This window comes from Mus caroli, unplaced genomic scaffold (assembly GCF_978045245.1).
Source record: "Mus caroli unplaced genomic scaffold, Mus_caroli_1 scaffold_2, whole genome shotgun sequence".
NCBI classification, from domain to species: Eukaryota; Metazoa; Chordata; class Mammalia; order Rodentia; family Muridae; genus Mus; species Mus caroli.
Genome location: NW_028227257.1, coordinates 49,310,307 through 49,326,198, shown reverse-complemented (window position 1 = coordinate 49,326,198; position 15,892 = coordinate 49,310,307). Strand labels below are relative to the sequence as shown.

At 51.2% G+C, this 15,892-nt stretch overlaps 1 protein-coding gene across 4 annotated transcripts; it reads right to left on the bottom strand.

Moving 5' to 3' along the window:
- Positions 1 to 1,070: 1,070 nt before the first annotated feature.
- Positions 1,071 to 11,131, bottom strand: Lzts3 (leucine zipper tumor suppressor family member 3). 4 transcript variants are annotated; one of them, XM_021156774.3, is made up of 5 exons: positions 11,006 to 11,131; positions 6,160 to 6,322; positions 5,216 to 5,692; positions 4,029 to 4,883; positions 1,071 to 3,722 (listed from the first exon to the last, which is right to left on the bottom strand). In XM_021156774.3, the coding sequence occupies exons 2-5, from the start codon at positions 6,229 to 6,231 to the stop codon at positions 3,024 to 3,026; spliced, it is 2,103 nt and encodes a 700-aa protein (XP_021012433.1). In that variant the 5' UTR covers positions 6,232 to 6,322; positions 11,006 to 11,131; the 3' UTR covers positions 1,071 to 3,023. The 4 variants fall into 4 exon arrangements, with proteins under 4 accessions (XP_021012433.1, XP_021012435.1, XP_021012436.1 ...); XM_021156776.3 differs by having other exon boundaries at positions 4,092 to 4,883; XM_021156777.3 differs by having other exon boundaries at positions 5,558 to 5,692.
- Between the last annotated feature and the right edge of the window lie 4,761 nt (positions 11,132 to 15,892).

Sequence of the window (15,892 nt, the reverse complement as noted above, 5' to 3'; positions counted from 1 at the left end):
GAGACAGTGTCTGACTGAGTAGCTGTTCTGGAATTCACTCTGTAGACCAGGTTGGCCTCAAACTCAAAGATCTGCCTGTCTCTGCCTCCTGAGAACTGGGATTACAGGTGTGTGCTACCACACCCAGCCTCAGGAAAACCTCCAATACCACGATGAACTGGTGCAAATCAATCTTATCAAAGAGCTGGGATGCTTGGGGTAAAGAGGAGACAGGTTGGGTGGATGAGTAAGGATGAAAAAATCTAGACTCTAGCTCATTGGTTCTCAACCTTTCTAATGCTGTGGCCCTTTAACACAGTTCCTCATGTTGTAGTGACCACCAACCATAACATTATTTTTTTGTCACTTCTTCACAACTGTAATTTTGCTACTGTTGGGAATCTTAATGCAAATATATGATAGCAGGATATCCAATATGCAACCCCTGTGAAAAGGTTGTTTGACCCCAAAGGGGTCAAACCCATGGGGGTCAAAACCCACACATTGAGAACCACTGCTTTGGACCCACAGAGAGCTAATATCTGTGATACCTATTACTGGACTTGTTGGGTGAAGGGAAAATAAACCATGTTTTAAAAGTGGTTAGATATGATGTTTACTGAACACTCCGTTGTTGTTGTTGTTGTGAGGCTTTGTGGGGAGAACTGCAGGAAACCCTGTAAAGGACGACGGATCACCATTTTACAGCATACCTGGGTCTTTTGTCATTAATTGAAAACCCATTCTTGTGATTCCATGCTAATCACTGGAGTGTTCAAGTGACTGCAGACTGTGCCTAGCTGTCCATATCACCTGCCTTCTGGATAGCAGCCTAGTGTATGGCGCCTGAGCTAGTCAGCTGGTAACACTGCTAACAGCCTGAACTGAAGAGAGAACACCCCCATTGGTAGGAAAGGTGGAACCACAACTCCTGGACAAGTATGGAAGACTTGGGCTTTGAGCCAATCTCCTTGCATAGTACAATGAGTAACTCTGGTCCCATGCCTCCTCTGAAGAAATATCTGTTCCAGCTTTGCCTGCACCCCCCCCCTTACCTCCCGTACTTGCAAAGATACAGGCTGGCCACGGAATTGCCATCCAAGAGGCTTTCTCCATTTTATTTCTTTGGGAAAGGAAAAATGAAAACTCTTTCCATCACATATGGTAGATATATATATTTATATATTTATATATTTATATATAATTTATTTTGCAGTTGGACATTCCAAAGCTGTTCATATTTTTCTCTCCCCGAATCTCTTTTGTTTTGTGTTAATGCCTTTTCCCAGTCCCTGTGGACCAGGCTCAGGGTCTGGATCAGGTGTCGTGAGGGATTAGAAGAATGGGCAGTGGTTGCCAGAGTAGCCGCCAATCAAGGTCAAAACCCTGCTGAGGACCACCCAGAAGGGCTGTGCAGAGAGGTGGAGACTACAAATAGGGCACTCCTATTTTTGTGGGGGATGCACAGCTTGTTAAACAGTCACCAGTCATGGGAGGAGGCTGGTCAGGGCTTGGGGGACTTGCTCACAGTAGTTACCAACCCTCTCCATCCTGTCCCCAAGATTCCATCTTGGGGTGGAAGAGAGAGTGAAAAAGAGAAATACAAGGACTGAGGGCCAAGTCTCCTCTGATTGTTATTGCTGGTGAAGTGGAAATTTACTTTCTTAAAAGAGAAATTAGAATTTCCCTGCCTGTCTTGGGGAGATAGAATCTGAGAGATCCTAGAGAAGGAAGTGACATTGACTGTCACGTCCCATACTGATGACCATACCAGCCAACCCTGCCAGGACAAATGAGCCAACTCAAGAGTCTGGCAAGCAACCCAAGGGTCAGTAGTCCTCTCTCTCTCTCTCTCTCTCTCTCTCTCTCTCTCTCTCTCTCTCTCTCTCTCTCACACACACACACACACACACACACACATTAGCCTTGTTCCTCTGGGGCAGTCCCATCCAACTCGGACTGGCCCCTCAAAACAAGGGCCCCAGGCTCAGACTTGGGCCAGTGGAGCTGGGGATGAGCAGTGCACCAAAAGCCAAGCAGAGCTTTCTGCTGGGAGGAAAGGTGAGACTTGGAAGAAAAGGCAGCCTGGGAAGATGTGAGCGCAAAAGGAGGCCAAGGGGAGAGATCGAGGGAAAACACAGGAAGACATCAAACATCCATCCATCTGACCTCAGAAATGGTGCAAACAGAAGACCTAAGAGGCAGGTATAGCTATAAGCAGAACTGAGCAGTGACCCTGGGTTGGGGGATCAACCAAGCAGCAGGGGATGTAGCCTTGTAAGATCCTGGCCAGAGGGTGAGGGTGGGGCTGAGAAGCCTCTAGGTGACCCTTCCCGAGGGTAGGAAGGCAGATCTCCCCTTGGGATTGAGTTTCCAGCCTCTGCTCTCACTTCCCTCACTATACACAGAGGGACACATGCTCAGGACTAGTCCAGGCTCTGAGGCTGGAGTCCAAAATACCTTGGTGGGGGAGGGGTCGGGCAGGTAGCCCTCTCAACCACAGGCAGGCCATCTGCTCCCACTTCCCCTGCCAATCTGCCTGGGGAAGGAGAAGAGCACATGAAAGAGAGAGACTGGGAGCCTAGGGTCTGTCGACACAGGCAGACCCATGCAAGATCCCTCAGGCTGTGTGGCCTAGGAGGGCACAGACAGTAGCACTGGACAGACGGTGGTAGCAGCCCAAGAAGGGAAAGGAGCTGGGGTACTCCCTGGCAATGCAAGCCTGCTGCCTCTATCTCCAACACGAGGCTTCCCCAGAAAGGGAGCCTTGCTCCATGCGCCTGGGACCTCACCCCATTGCACTCTGCCCTCTCCCATGCTCTCCTTGGCAGGGGGGCTGGAGTGGTCACCCACAAAGGCAGTGCTGGAGCTGCATGGACGGGGGACAAGGTGGGGGGGGGGGGCTGGTCACAGCTGCTTCGAGAACCTCTTTGGTCTGGGGATGTGCAGCACACGTGGGGAAGGGAGATGAATGGAAGGGGACATTGGTGACTCCGACCTTCAGACAGGGCACATGTCAGAAGGTTGTGCACGTAGATAGAGAATCAGATTTCAGTGGACTCGATGCGCTCCAGGCGGGAGGGGGTCCAGGCTTTCTTTTCCTCTCCATGTTGGGGAGTAGGCGTGCTGGACCCCCCTGCTGCCCCACGCTCCCGAAGTCGCCGCTCCAGCTGCTGGTTGCGCTGATACATCTCCACGTAACTCAGCTGGAGCTGTTTCTGATACTCAATGACCTTCTCCTTCTCCTCCAACCACACCCGGCGCTCCTCCGCAAAGCTGGCACCCTGGCGCTCACGGGCGCGCCGCTCAGCAGCCAGCTCAGCCTGCAGTCTCCCCACCTCCCTGCGTAGGGCCCGTGTCCCACCCTCTCCTCCAGCCTCCACCTCCCCATCAACAGAAACCAGGGAAGCGGCAGCCGCCACGCCAGCCTGCCGGCGCATCTTGGCCTCGTCACTCTCACAGGAGGCCAGCGCCTCCTGTGGCTCGACCAGGTCCACGGGGGTCAGCGCAGGCTTGAGGCAGGCAGGGGGCAGCTCGCCTTCACTCAGCTCCAGGCTGGCCTGTTTGCTGCCGAAGGAGTCCCTCAAGCTGAGCAGCTGCTCCTCCTTCTCCCGGAGCGAGGCCCTACCCTCCCGAAGCTGTGAGCGCAGCCCCACGATTTCACTCAACTTCTGCGACACATCGGCCTGAGAGTCCTTCAGTTGTTGCTTCAGGAGGGAAATCTCACCGGCCTTCTGGCACACCTGGACAGGGGCAGGCGGAAGCAGAAGCCGGGGTAAAGGCACAGCCGAGGTAGTAAAGGCTCATCACTACCCAGCTCCCAGATCTATCTCCAAAGGCACTAAGCACTCACAGTGGGGCTCCCTGCCAGGCTCATCTCTAGAGCCCGGGGGCAGCCTCTGTTCTCAGTTACTCTGAATTGAATTGGTCCAACGCCTTTCGTATCCCACCCCCGCCCCCGCCCTACACAGGAGTAAGTCTGGAATCTCCAGGGGCAGAAAAGATGAAAGGGAGTCAGAGAGGGGACACCTAAGCTCCCCAGCCCGCACCTCCCACTTAGTTTCCTCCATCCGGGGCAGGAAGTCGGCCTGCTCCTTCTGACAGACGGCCACCTTGTCCTCGAGCTCTTCCCGCTGCCTTATCAGCTGGGCCGCCTCCTCCTGCAGCTGTTTCTTGTCCTGCTGTAACCGCAGCACCTGCAGCTGTAGGCCCTGCTGGGCACGCTGGGCACGGCGGGCCACCTGCTGCAGCTTCCCACTGCAGCCCTGCCGGAGCTCGGCCAGCTCCCGCTCCCATGCCTTCTGCCGCTCCTCCAACACCTGGGCCACGGCTGCCTCGCTCTGCTCCAGGCTGCGCCGCAGAGCTGCCACCTCCTGCTCCTTCTCCCACAGCCGCTCCTCCAGCTCCTGGATCAGCGCACTGGGCGAGGGTGGTGAACAGGCTGCAAATGGCAGGCCCCCATTTCCACCCTCCCCGGATCCCAGGTGGCCTGACCGCCCCATGGATGATGACGACCCACTCTTACTGGAAGCCCGCCCACTGTCAGAGGTCCCCAGATCCTGGTAGCCTGACCCCCCACCGCTGCTGCCACTACTATAGCCAGCGGTGCCAATACGGTTGATATGGCTGGTGGAAGCACTGAGGGGTGCCAGATGCTGGCTATAACTGGAGCTATAGGTGGGCAAGCTTGTGAGTGAGTTCCGGCCTGAGTCTGAGAGGCCACCCCCACTCCCACCAGCTGGGGTCATGGTCCGAGACTTGTCCAGTCCGCCTTTGAGGCCTGCGGGGCCCTGTCGTCCCTCAGGGGTCCCATTGGTCTGTGGAGGACACAAGTTCTGCATGGAATGAAAGTTCTTGGGTACAACAGGCTTGAAGGCTGATGGCCGAACTAGTGGCTCCGAGCACTGCAGAAAAGGAAACAGGTTAGAGGCATCAGATTGAGATTTTATCCTTGGCCCCTCCTCTTCTTTACCCCCAAGACTTGTTCAAGAACCACCTCCTGCCCTCTGTTAGATCTCCCCATCTGGGCCTCCACCTCAAGTCTCCCATAAACCATCTCTGTCCTGAATCCACAAGTGAGACAGTAGCCCCAGGGTTACACTCCAGGGTTCCCCATGATGGTGCCCATCCTGCTGCCCATGGTTCCCACTAAGAGCTCCCACCTTAACCTACTTTCTTGGTTAACAATTCCCACTCTAAACAAGACTATGAGGCTCTCCTGGTCCTGGGGACTAACCTGGTCTAGCTTGCCAGAGGTGGTCAGGAGCTTGGGTGGGTGATTGGGTTCGCGATACTGGGGTGGAGCCTTGTCGCTGCCCCCACTGCTGCTGCTGCCCCCACTGCTGCCCACCACATTACCACAGACATCTGTGTGGTCACTGCCCCGCAGCTCGCCATTGAGGTAGAGAGAGTTGGCGAGAACCTTGTCCTCTGATGGGTAGCGACCAGGTCTCTCCCTGCTGGCCCCGCTACCACTGCTTCTTGGACCAGGGAAACTGCCTTGGTTGCCCCCACCCCCTGTTCGAGTGCCCACGCTTTTCATAGGAAACTCCTGAGCATGGGTCACCCCACTACCCACACTGCCCATAGTCAGGCGGGGATCTGGGGGTCCAAGCTCAGAAGGCCGGGGGGCAAAGGCCAGGAGAGGATCCCTCCCTGGATCAGTGCGCACAGGTAACGTCTCCAGCTTCGCCATGATTAAGCCAGAAGGGCACTGTAGGCACAAACGAAGGTAGAGAGGTCAGAATCTATCCCACCTCCACCCCCAAGCAAGTCAACCGGGGCCCCACTTTGTCTCTTTGTGTTCCTTACAATGGACACCAGAGTTACCAGGCCTCCAAGATGAAGGTACACATACCCTCTGAGCTGGGCTCACTCCTTAACCCCGCTCCAAACCCAGCAATCCTCTTAACTGTGCTGCAACTCCCAGACTTTAGTTTTCATTAAATTTATCCTGGGTCATGACTCTTATATTTCAGTTTCATGGGCTGGGGGGATTGGACTGGTTGAGAAAAGCAGTGCCTGGATCCAACAGGGGACCTCAGAGGTTAAAGGAGAGACAAAATAACCCTTATACAAAAAAAAAAAAAAGCTGACAGCTCGGGTCTTTCCCAGCCCCCTGAACCAAATTGGTAAATGATCAAGGTGAAAGCCGACTACAGGGTAGACTTCTCTTCTTACCTTTCCAAAGAGGTGGGGGGCCGGCGGGTCCTCAAGCTTGGGACCCTCCGAGGCCAGGTCTGCAGGGGCCATATGGCTCTTTCTCGAAATCCAGGCTCGGCCCTAACCAGCTGCGCGACTTTGGACTAGCCAACCAAGCCATCCCGTACTACAGTTTTCTCCTCTGTGAAATGGGAGGAATTAAAAAACCGTGCTGCCGCAGAGGCAGCAGGCGAACGAAAGAACCCGGGTCTTGGAGTTGGATGGGCGGAGCTGCCGCTTCAGCCTGCGCCAAGGTCGCGGGTGGGAGCAGTCATGGTTCTGCAGACCAAGGCACACGGGCTATAGCTGCAGCAGGTAGCAAGAGAGCTTTCCCAGAGGTTTTCCTAACTTGGCCTCATGGGGGCTTGGCCCCAGAGTGCCCCACTCTCTGAGATCAGTACTTTACAAAAGTCCCGAAGCTGGCAGAGGCTGGGGCAGGGCCGCGCACTAGAACACCAGCAGCCAGCTCCTTCCTCCTGGCTTTTCCCACAAGTGGGTGAAGGAGGGGCGGGGCTTGTGCAACCAGTGGTGACCCCTGAGGATGCCATGCCTGCTGAACCCTGCTAAGAATGCAGTACCACCAGGAAGAGTTCTTGGATTAGCCATTTCTCCACATACACACGCCCCTTTGGACCTTGACCCCGTTCAGGTGACCATGAAGTTCGTTGAGCCAATTCTGTTGGGTGTGCTTTCAAAGCTGTCCCACAGAAGGGAGAGCAAGGCCTCAGATTACAGGAGCTCAAAGCCGCCTAATTTGCTTCCTGGTTCTTTTGTCTCAAGTTAGCTCCTTGGAACACCTGCCCTAGAGATCTGTATAATATCGGTAGGTAGGGACATCAGGCAAGCCCCTGCCACTGGCCTGAAGCTCAAAGAATACCAATTATGAAAGAAGAGTGCTCTTCAGGCCTGATAGCCTCAGACACCAAGCAGGGCACCTTTCTTCCCTATCAAAGTTGGGTCCATGCAGCATCCCCGTGAATGCTCTGCAAACCTCCTTCTACTTGTGATGCCCAATTCTAATGTTGTGTCCTTCCTGTCAGGCCCCAAACCTGGGAGGCTGCCAACACACATACCCTTTAATTTCTCCTGGCCACACGATACATCTGGCTCTGGGTAAGTTCACTAGCAAGCTGGTCGTTGCTATTGTAGAAATCCGTTCCGTGCACATCCCCACAGATGTGGAGAACAGCACAGATGCCACCCCTCCTCCTTTAGGACAGTTTGTGCCCACACGTAGGCTTGCACTAGTCTTGGGCACAAACACCTAAGAAAGCTCCTAAGTGCAGGATGCACAGGTGACAGGTATACCGCCCAAGGAGAGGCCTCTTGGCATTCTGTGCCCTCAGATTTTTTTTTTCCTTCCCCTAGCTCCTGCTATCTCCACTCTGGGGGTCCAGAGACTGGCAGAGTGAAGGTTGGATAGCCTGCTGCGGCTTGGAGCCAACAGAGAAGCCTGGGCATGGTTATAGGAAGACCTGTCTGTAATCCTCATGCAGCTGGAGCTCAGGTGGAGAGAACACGCACGCACGAGAAGAGGCTAGGGCGCTGCTGTGGGTGTGACATCATTAACATGACAGGCAGAGATTGCCTGGGAGAAGACCAAAGATACCTCTTCCAGGGTGGAAGACTGATTGTTAGCATCCGAGAGTGGCGTGGGTGGGCCTAGCATGGAGCAAGGGCGGTAGAGCCCCCATAAGTCTGGGAGAGCAACAAGAAGTCCAAGAGAAGCTGTGCCCTGACAGCCAAAATGGGAGGGGGATTCAAAACAGGGGCACTAACCAGACTGGAAGCACGGGTCCTGAATCCTTGCTACTCTGGATTTGAAAGCAAAAGGATTGCAAGTTCAAGGCCATCCTGAGTAACTTAGTGAGACTGAGGCTCAGTGGTTGACTATCCCTACCAAGATCCCAGATTCAATCCCTAGTACAAAAAAAAAAAAAAATCAGAGGAGGACAAGAAGACAGGCAGGAAGAAAGCAGGAGCAGCAGCGAGCAGCCTGAGCCACCTGAGGGGGTCGCTTGAGTCCAGAAGTTTGATGCAATGATGAGAACCAAGTAAAATTCCATCTCAAAAAACAAAGAAATAAAACAAAGGAAGAGGGAAAAGGAAGGAAGGAAGGAAGGAAGGAAGGAAGGAAGGAAGGAAGGAAGGAAGGAAAGAAGGAAGGGAGGGAGGGAGGGAAGGGAGAGAAACGAGGGAGGGAGGAAGTGAGGGGAGGGAGGGAGGGAGGGAGGGAAGGAAGGACGGACACAAGGGCAGCTACCAGTGTTGAAAAGAAATATTCCAAAAGGTAAAACTAGAGTTGAGGAGTGTGGCCTGAATTTAGCAGCTGAGAACATCGTTGATGTCTATGTCAAAATGGCTTCAGAAAAGCAGTGTAAAACAAAAGCAGACTAAGCAAAGGGATGGCCAAGTGCTGAGAAGAGAGGACAGAGGAGGCCTGCACTGAAGGAAGTGTGGAATCAAAGGCTTTTCTTTCTCTTCTAAAAGTAACCCTGAAAGCTGGATGTGGTGGCATTCAGGCAAAGACACATCAAGAGTTCAAGGCCCGCCTGTAGCGTATACTGAGGTAGAGTCTAGTCTAGGCTGCATGAGATTGTGCCTCCAAAACCAAACAGCGGAAAATAGAATAATTAATCAACAGTCTGGGGAGATGGCTCAGTAAGACTGCCTGCTGCACGAGCATGGTTACCTGAGTCTGAATCCCCAGAAGCCACCTAAAAAGCCAGTGACGCTGGTGCCTGTAACCACAGCGCTATGGAGGGCTGAGACTGGAGGATCTCAGAGAGTTGCTTGCTGCCAGCCTAGCTCTGGCTTCAGTGAGAGACTCTCGAGGGAATGAAGCAGGCAGGGGCAGAGCAGAACACCCGTGATCTCTCTGTGTGCGCACACACATACATTTCCCCAAAATCCAAACAACATTTTGATAGGAATTAAAAATTAGATAGCAACACTGAAGGCAGGCACCTCCAGGGGAACAAGGCAGAACACTAGCAAGGGAACTGCACCAGAGGCTGCAGAGGAAGGAGCGAACTCCAGGAGTGAGCATGTTGACTGAGTGACAGGGGTAACATAGTGAGTGTTTGGGAAGATCTTTATAAACTGCGAAGTGCACACCCTTTCTGAGTGCCAAAGAACCAGAGTGTGGAGGGGGTCACATGTCACTCTGCATCACTCTGCTTCAGTTGAACCTTCTCAGGTTCTTGGGGTCCTAGACATTGTCCTGAGGTTCTATGTGAGGACAGCTTTGCAGTCAACCCATAAGCAATTCCCACAGAGTTCCTTGCCACAGTTCTAACCTGCCAGCGTCAACATCTTATAGCCACTCCCTGCCCCTTGCCTCTTCCAACCTCGGGCTCCTGCAAATTCTTTCCTCAAAACCTTGGTAGAGTTGGAAGGACAAGGAGTAGAATCTATTTCCCTGGCAAGTAGAAACTGCCGGGAGAGGAGGGCTGAGAGCCCTCTCTGAGACAGGCTTGAGGACTGCCCTAGGTGGCAGTGTGATCTGCAAGGGCAGTTGAACAGCATCACTCTGGGATGATAGCCTGTTGCCTGAGCCTGCCTCCATTTCTGTTCTATCAACCCTCAGTGCCTGTGACATTACAATACTAGCAGTCAGAGGGGCCAAATGGACTAAACCCTTCCCTGAGCAGGGTCAAGGGCCTTAGAATTCCTGCAGCATCAGCTCCAGGTGTAAATCACAGCTCAGCTACAGAACCTCAAGCAGACTGTTCCACCTCAGATTCTCACACCTACCTTACAGCAATTTTTAAAAAGGAAACGGATTATGTGTAAAATCCATGGTATTCTTTTTGGCACCCACAACCAAGTAGAGTTTGTAGCAGAGTCTCTAAGGCCTCTCTTGATATCCACCCTGTATTTCTCCTGAAAGCAGCTCTTCACTCCACACATGACCTCTTCTCAGCTCTCTGCCCAGCCTACATTCTTCTGGAACCAGTCCAAATACTCCTCAGCATAGCATCCTTGGTACCCAAGGGGTCTTGGAGCACTTAGCTCAGGATGACCCAGGGAGATTACTGTGAGACTTCCCCATTGGAAGCCTGTGTTACCCCAGGGGTCTCTGGACCCCCGGCATCATGAAAATGCAAGGCCAATACTTGTGGGGATGTTGGATATGAGCAATGTCAATAGGTAATGAATGCAGACATAGAAACAAGGAGAAGCTTCCAGGAAGGATTAAGGGAAGGGATTCAGGGAGCAGAACTTCTTGGTTGGGATGTGTGAGGGGAGATTCATCTTCCCTTGGAAATGTGGGCACCTGCAGGGGAAGAGGCCCATCCCCTAGATCCTGGCTCTGATGAAGCCAGTGCTTCAGTGCTGAAGGTACGACAGCACACCCCCACCCACCCGCTCACACAGGAGCCTGCCTCAGCTGTGCATGTGTGTGTCAGAGTGTGTGTGTGGGGAGGGGGAGGGTCGCCATTCACTAGCACATAGACCCCAGCCACAAAATCTCTGCAAAGGTGCCACAGAGATCTCTGCGGTTGGAGAAATTCCACCCATACCTCCCTCGGTTCTCCACCAACGCGCGTGGTCCCCGGGGGGGGGCGGGGTGCAGAGAGAAGAGGTGACATAATCCGGGCCGCACCCCCTCCGGCCGCCACCCCCCCCTCCCCGCGCGCCGGTTGAAGCGTCCATGACATCATCGGCCTCATCCCCCCCCCCCCCCAGCTCCCTGGTACCCTAGCAGCGGGACGCGCCCCCTCCCCAGCTTCCCACCGGCCAGAAGCAGCGAGCAATGCAGCGGACATGGTGACCTGAGGGAGAATCTGGAGGGGCACCCCGGCAGGCCTGTATCACTTACTCACTGCCTCAGAGTCCGGCGCAGAGGCTCAGACACCGGCGCTAGCTGTCCCGCTCTCTGGCGCAGCCCGAAGCCCGCCCCACAGGGCGCGCGGCGCGGCCGGGCTCTGCTCTTGGCCCCTCCCGCCCCGCGCCCGGCCCGCCCACCAGCGGCTGCGGCAAACGCGGGCCCGCCCTCCGGCCACGCCCCCGGGACCCGCCAATCCTGGACGTGGGTGGGACTCGGTGCCTTAACCCCTTTGGTCGCTGAGCGCGGGCCCGCCTGCCCAAAAGGCTGGGTGGCAGATACTCGGCCTCAGTCCCTGTTAGCCACTGTACCAAATTCTTGGGGTCAGCCCCCAATTTCTGTCCTACAAGAAATTCAGCAAATTTCTACTCTCTTTGAACCCCGTATCTGGGTGTATGAGCCCTTTGGTTTATGGACAACCTTGCTTGGACTCTAGATTCAACTCCTGCACCAGCTATTCCCTGTGCAGCAGATGTCCTAAATCCTTCAAATATGGGGCTGGACAGATGGCTTAGTGGTCAAGGGCACTGGCTGCTCTTCCATAGAACCTGGGTTTAATTCGCAGCACCCATATGATGACTAGTTACAAGGGATTCGACACCTTCTGGCCTCTGTGGGTGCTGCACAAACATATGGTCGAAACAACCATACACTGAATTAAAAAGTAATTAAGGGGGGAAAACAAAACAAAAAAAAACCCTGAAGAGCCTTCAAACCTACAAGATTCGGGGGGGTGAAGGCACCTGTGGCTATGATCTAGCTGGAGGCAAGAGCCAATAAATTGACCAATTTAAAACTTGACGCTACAGGAAATTTGTATTTTATACCTTGTGCTCCGTGCCTGCTGTAAAACTAACAAACCCCATCCTAAAAAGAGATTGAGTAAAGACTTTATCTTGACTCAGATCAACACCTTGGCAAGTGCAGGTGGCATACACTACAGGGGCTGCCAGCTGCCCAGGAAAACTTCCTAAAGGAAGCACTCAGCCTTCAACTATGCCCTTGGTCTGATCAGTATGAGGAAGCAAGCTAGGCCCAGGCTTCCGCCTTAGCCAAAGGCTGGCAGTTGTGATTGTGATAACTGATGAGTTTAGCCATCCTATGACATAGGACTGTGTCATAGATTTTAATTTTTTTTGGATTTTTTTAAACAATTGTTTTTATTTCCTATAGTGAATTTAATGAATTCCTGTTTTCAGTTATAATGATTGCTTTTAAATGTATTAAGTAAATGTCTTTAATCCCAGAACTTGAGAGACTGAGGCAGGGTCTCAGACTGATTTCAACCTGGTCTACAGATCGAGTTCCAGGACAGCCAGGGCTACATAGAGAAAAACACTGTCTCAAAAAACCAAAACCCAAACCCCAAACCCCAAACCAAACCAAACCAAAAAACCAAAAAGCCAAACAACCAAAAAAACCAATCAACCAATCCAAATAAGGAATTATATTAAATAAACTAAGATATTATTGTCATTAGCCAATGACAGATCATTTATATAATTCTACAACTCTGTGAACTGAGTGTCATGGAAATGTGATGATCCTCATGGTTTGTGGCCACCATATTACAAGATAAATTCATTTAGGTCAGAGAGGTAATGTGTCATCCTTGCTTTAAACAGATGAGTCCAGCTTTGCTACCCTTTTCAGTGAGAAGAGGATGAGAAGAGAACAGAATATGGGAAGAATCCCCAGGAGACATTTTCTTTTCCTCCTCCTCCTCCCTTTTTTTCCCCTGAGGCAGGGTCTCTCTATAGAGGCCTGGCTGTATGGGAACTCACCATCTACACCAGGCCTCAAATTCAGAGAGACCTGACGGCCTCTGCCTACAGAGTACTGGGGTTAGAGGTCTGTGCTACCTTGCCAGGCAAGAGAAAGTTTTGATTGGCCCACAACAACATGTATTTCGAGGCGTTATTGTGAGGGGTTTTGTTTGTTTGTTTGTTTGTTTTGAGACAGGGTTTCTTTGTATAGCTCTGGCTGTCCTGGAACTCACTCTGTAGACCAGGCTGGCCTCAAACTCAGAAATCCACCTGCCTCTGCCTCCCAAGTGCTGGGATTAAAGGCATGCACCCCCCCCCTTGGCTGTTTGTTTTTTAAGACTGGGTCTCACTAGGTAGCTCTGGCTGGCTGGCTGGCCTGGAATTCCCTATGTATTCACCATGGCCCTTAAGTCAGAGATCCCTTGTTTCTGCCTGGGGAATGCTGGGTAAGGATGTTGTAGTTCAGGGACAGAGTATAAACCTAGCGAGTATGAGACCTTGGATTGCATCCAACACCACACATACCCATTTAGGCTGGTTTGGGCTTCTGCCAACTCTGTTTACTTGGTCTCTTGTTATTGCCAGTATTTAAGCTCTGATTTTTCTATTCCTACTTTGGACCCACCTGTCACATGACTGTTTTCTGACAGTTCTAAGCATCTGACCTAGGTGAAAATGCTTTCACACTCTGTTCACAAAATTCTTCCCATCTTCCATCTTTATCCCCTTGTCTTCTCACTGGAAATGGCGGCAGAGGGGGGCTTATCTGTCTAAAGCAGACACTTTTTTTTTTTTAAAGATTTATTTATTTATTTATTATATGTAAGTACACTGTAGCTGTCTTCAGACATTCCAGAAGAGGGCGCCAGATCTCGTTGCGGATGGTTGTGAGCCACCATGTGGTTGCTGGGATTTGAACTCTGGACCTTCGGAAGAGCAGTCGGGTGCTCTTACCCTCTGAGCCATCTCACCGGCCCCTACCTCGAGTTTTTATGAGTGTGTCTCATCCTTTTGAAATTATTGTTGAGTTTTTGAGGAAGAGCGAGCGTGCCATGGCAGATGTGTGGAGATCACAGGACAACTGTTGGAGTCAGCTGAACCATCTCATCTGCTCAGAGCTTTTCTTTATCCTCAGGACTCAAATGTTGCTACTATATGTCTCAGTAGCACCATTTGTTAATTTTGTAGAAACAAAAGATCCTTTCAACTTAGAAAAGCCACAATACATTCCTGTCATTTTGTGAACAGATTTTTAGGGTCCCACTAAAACCATGCATTCAATGACTGTTGTCAAATGTATCTCTGCATCCTGAGAAAGCGGGTGAAACATTTCTTAGCCATCACAGATCCAATCTTCTTTGGCGTCTCCACAGAGACATTTATTCTGCTCATTTCATCCCTGTTGGCCTATTCTATTACTCCCCTATGTTCAATTTAAATTATTCTCTTTACAGTTCTCTGTCCTTATTTCATGGAGAATGTGGTTTTTTGTTTCTTCAGAGTAATACTATCAAGGAGGATGGGGCTATCCCAGCACTCAGGTAGCTGATGCATGAAGACTACTGAGAGTTTGAGGCCAGCCTGGGCTAAGCATAAAAACCTGCTTCAAGAGAAAGAAAGAAAGAAAGAAAGAAAGAAAGAAAGAAAGAAAGAAAGAAAGAAAGAAAGAAAGAAAGAAAGAAAAGAAAAGAAAAGAAAAGAAAAGAAAGAGGGAAGGAAGGAAAGAAGGAAGGAGAGAGAGAGAAAGAGAAGAGAAGAGAAGAGAAGAGAAGAGAAGAGAAGAGAAGAGAAGAGAAGAGAAGAGAAGAGAAGAGAAGAGAAGAGAAGAGAAGAGGTCATGCACAGCTCTGAGTGGTAGGCAGCACACGTTCGTCCCAGAAGCCTGAGGTGGAAAGACTTTAAACCCACAAACTGGAAGTCAGTTTGGACAACGTAGTAAGACCCCTTCTAAAAACAGTAAATGATTCCAGGGCTGGAGAGATAGCTTAGCAGCTAGGAGAACCAGCCAGCTACTCTTCCAGAGGACTCTTTCCGCTAGAGGTTCAAGTCCCTGCACCTACATGGCAGCTCACAACCATCTAGAACTTCAGTCTCAGATCCAACACCCTCTTCTGGCCTCCAAAGGCCATCAGTAGTGCATGCAGTGCCCAGACATACATGCAAGCAAAACACCCATCCACATTAGAAAAACAAACAAACAAACAAAAACAAAAAAACCCCACAAAAGGTATCACATACCTTTAATCCCAGCACTGGGCACTGGGGTAGGAGAGGCAGGAAGACTGCCGCAATGTCAGCCTGGGGCACATAATGATCTCCATATCAGCTAGGTCTACATGGAGAAATGGTAGCTAAAAAAAATTAATAAAAAAAAAGAAAAGAAAAACCAATACCTAACGCTTGTGTACTGGTGCTCTTCAAATGTATACATTTGGAGCTGAGACAGGCAGACCAAAGTTCAAGGATATCCTAGGTTATATAGAATGAGTTCTAGGCCAGCCTAGACAAACAAACAAACAAACAAACAAATTAACTTTAAAAATTACCCAAGCCCAGGCATGGTAGTTCAGACCTGTAATCCCAGCTCTTGTGAGGCTGAAGTAGGATAACTGTGTGTTCAAGGCCAAGCTGTCTTAGTTAGGGTCTTACTGCTGTGAACAGACACCATGACCAAGGCAACTCTTATAAGGACAACATATAATTGGAGCCAGCTTACAGGTTCAGAGGTTCAGTCCATTATCATCAAAGCAAGAGCATGGCAGCATCCAGACAGGTATGGTGCAGGAGGAGCTGAGAGTCCCACCTCTTGCTCCTAAGGCAATTAGAAGACTGGCTTCCAGGCAACAAAGATGAGGGTCTTAAAGCCCATGCCCGTGCCCGTGCCCTTAGTATCACAGCTGATACTAAGATTCCAGATTATGTACTACCTTGGCTTTGGTAAAACCACAGCCTATATGGTCTAAAGCACAAGTTGCCCTCCTACTTTGAATGTGTGAATAAATCCCCCAAGCTTTGTACCAAGTGGAGCAGGCACAACTCCAGTGCAGCCTTGCCTGGCTTGTAGTATCTTCTTCCATTGAACTGTGGTCAATGGAAGCATTTAAGAAACACACGA

Excerpts from the sequence above, each read along its gene's own strand:
- Lzts3 (XM_021156774.3), bottom strand. The coding sequence starts at position 6,231 with ATGGCCCCTGCAGACCTGGCCTCGGAGGGTCCCAAGCTTGAGGACCCG. Across the intron at positions 4,884-5,215 it reads CCTCTGGCAAGCTAGACCAG|TGCTCGGAGCCACTAGTTCG; the intron begins GTTAGTCCCCAG and ends CCTTTTCTGCAG. Across the intron at positions 3,723-4,028 it reads TGGAGGAAACTAAGTGGGAG|GTGTGCCAGAAGGCCGGTGA; the intron begins GTGCGGGCTGGG and ends GCCCCTGTCCAG.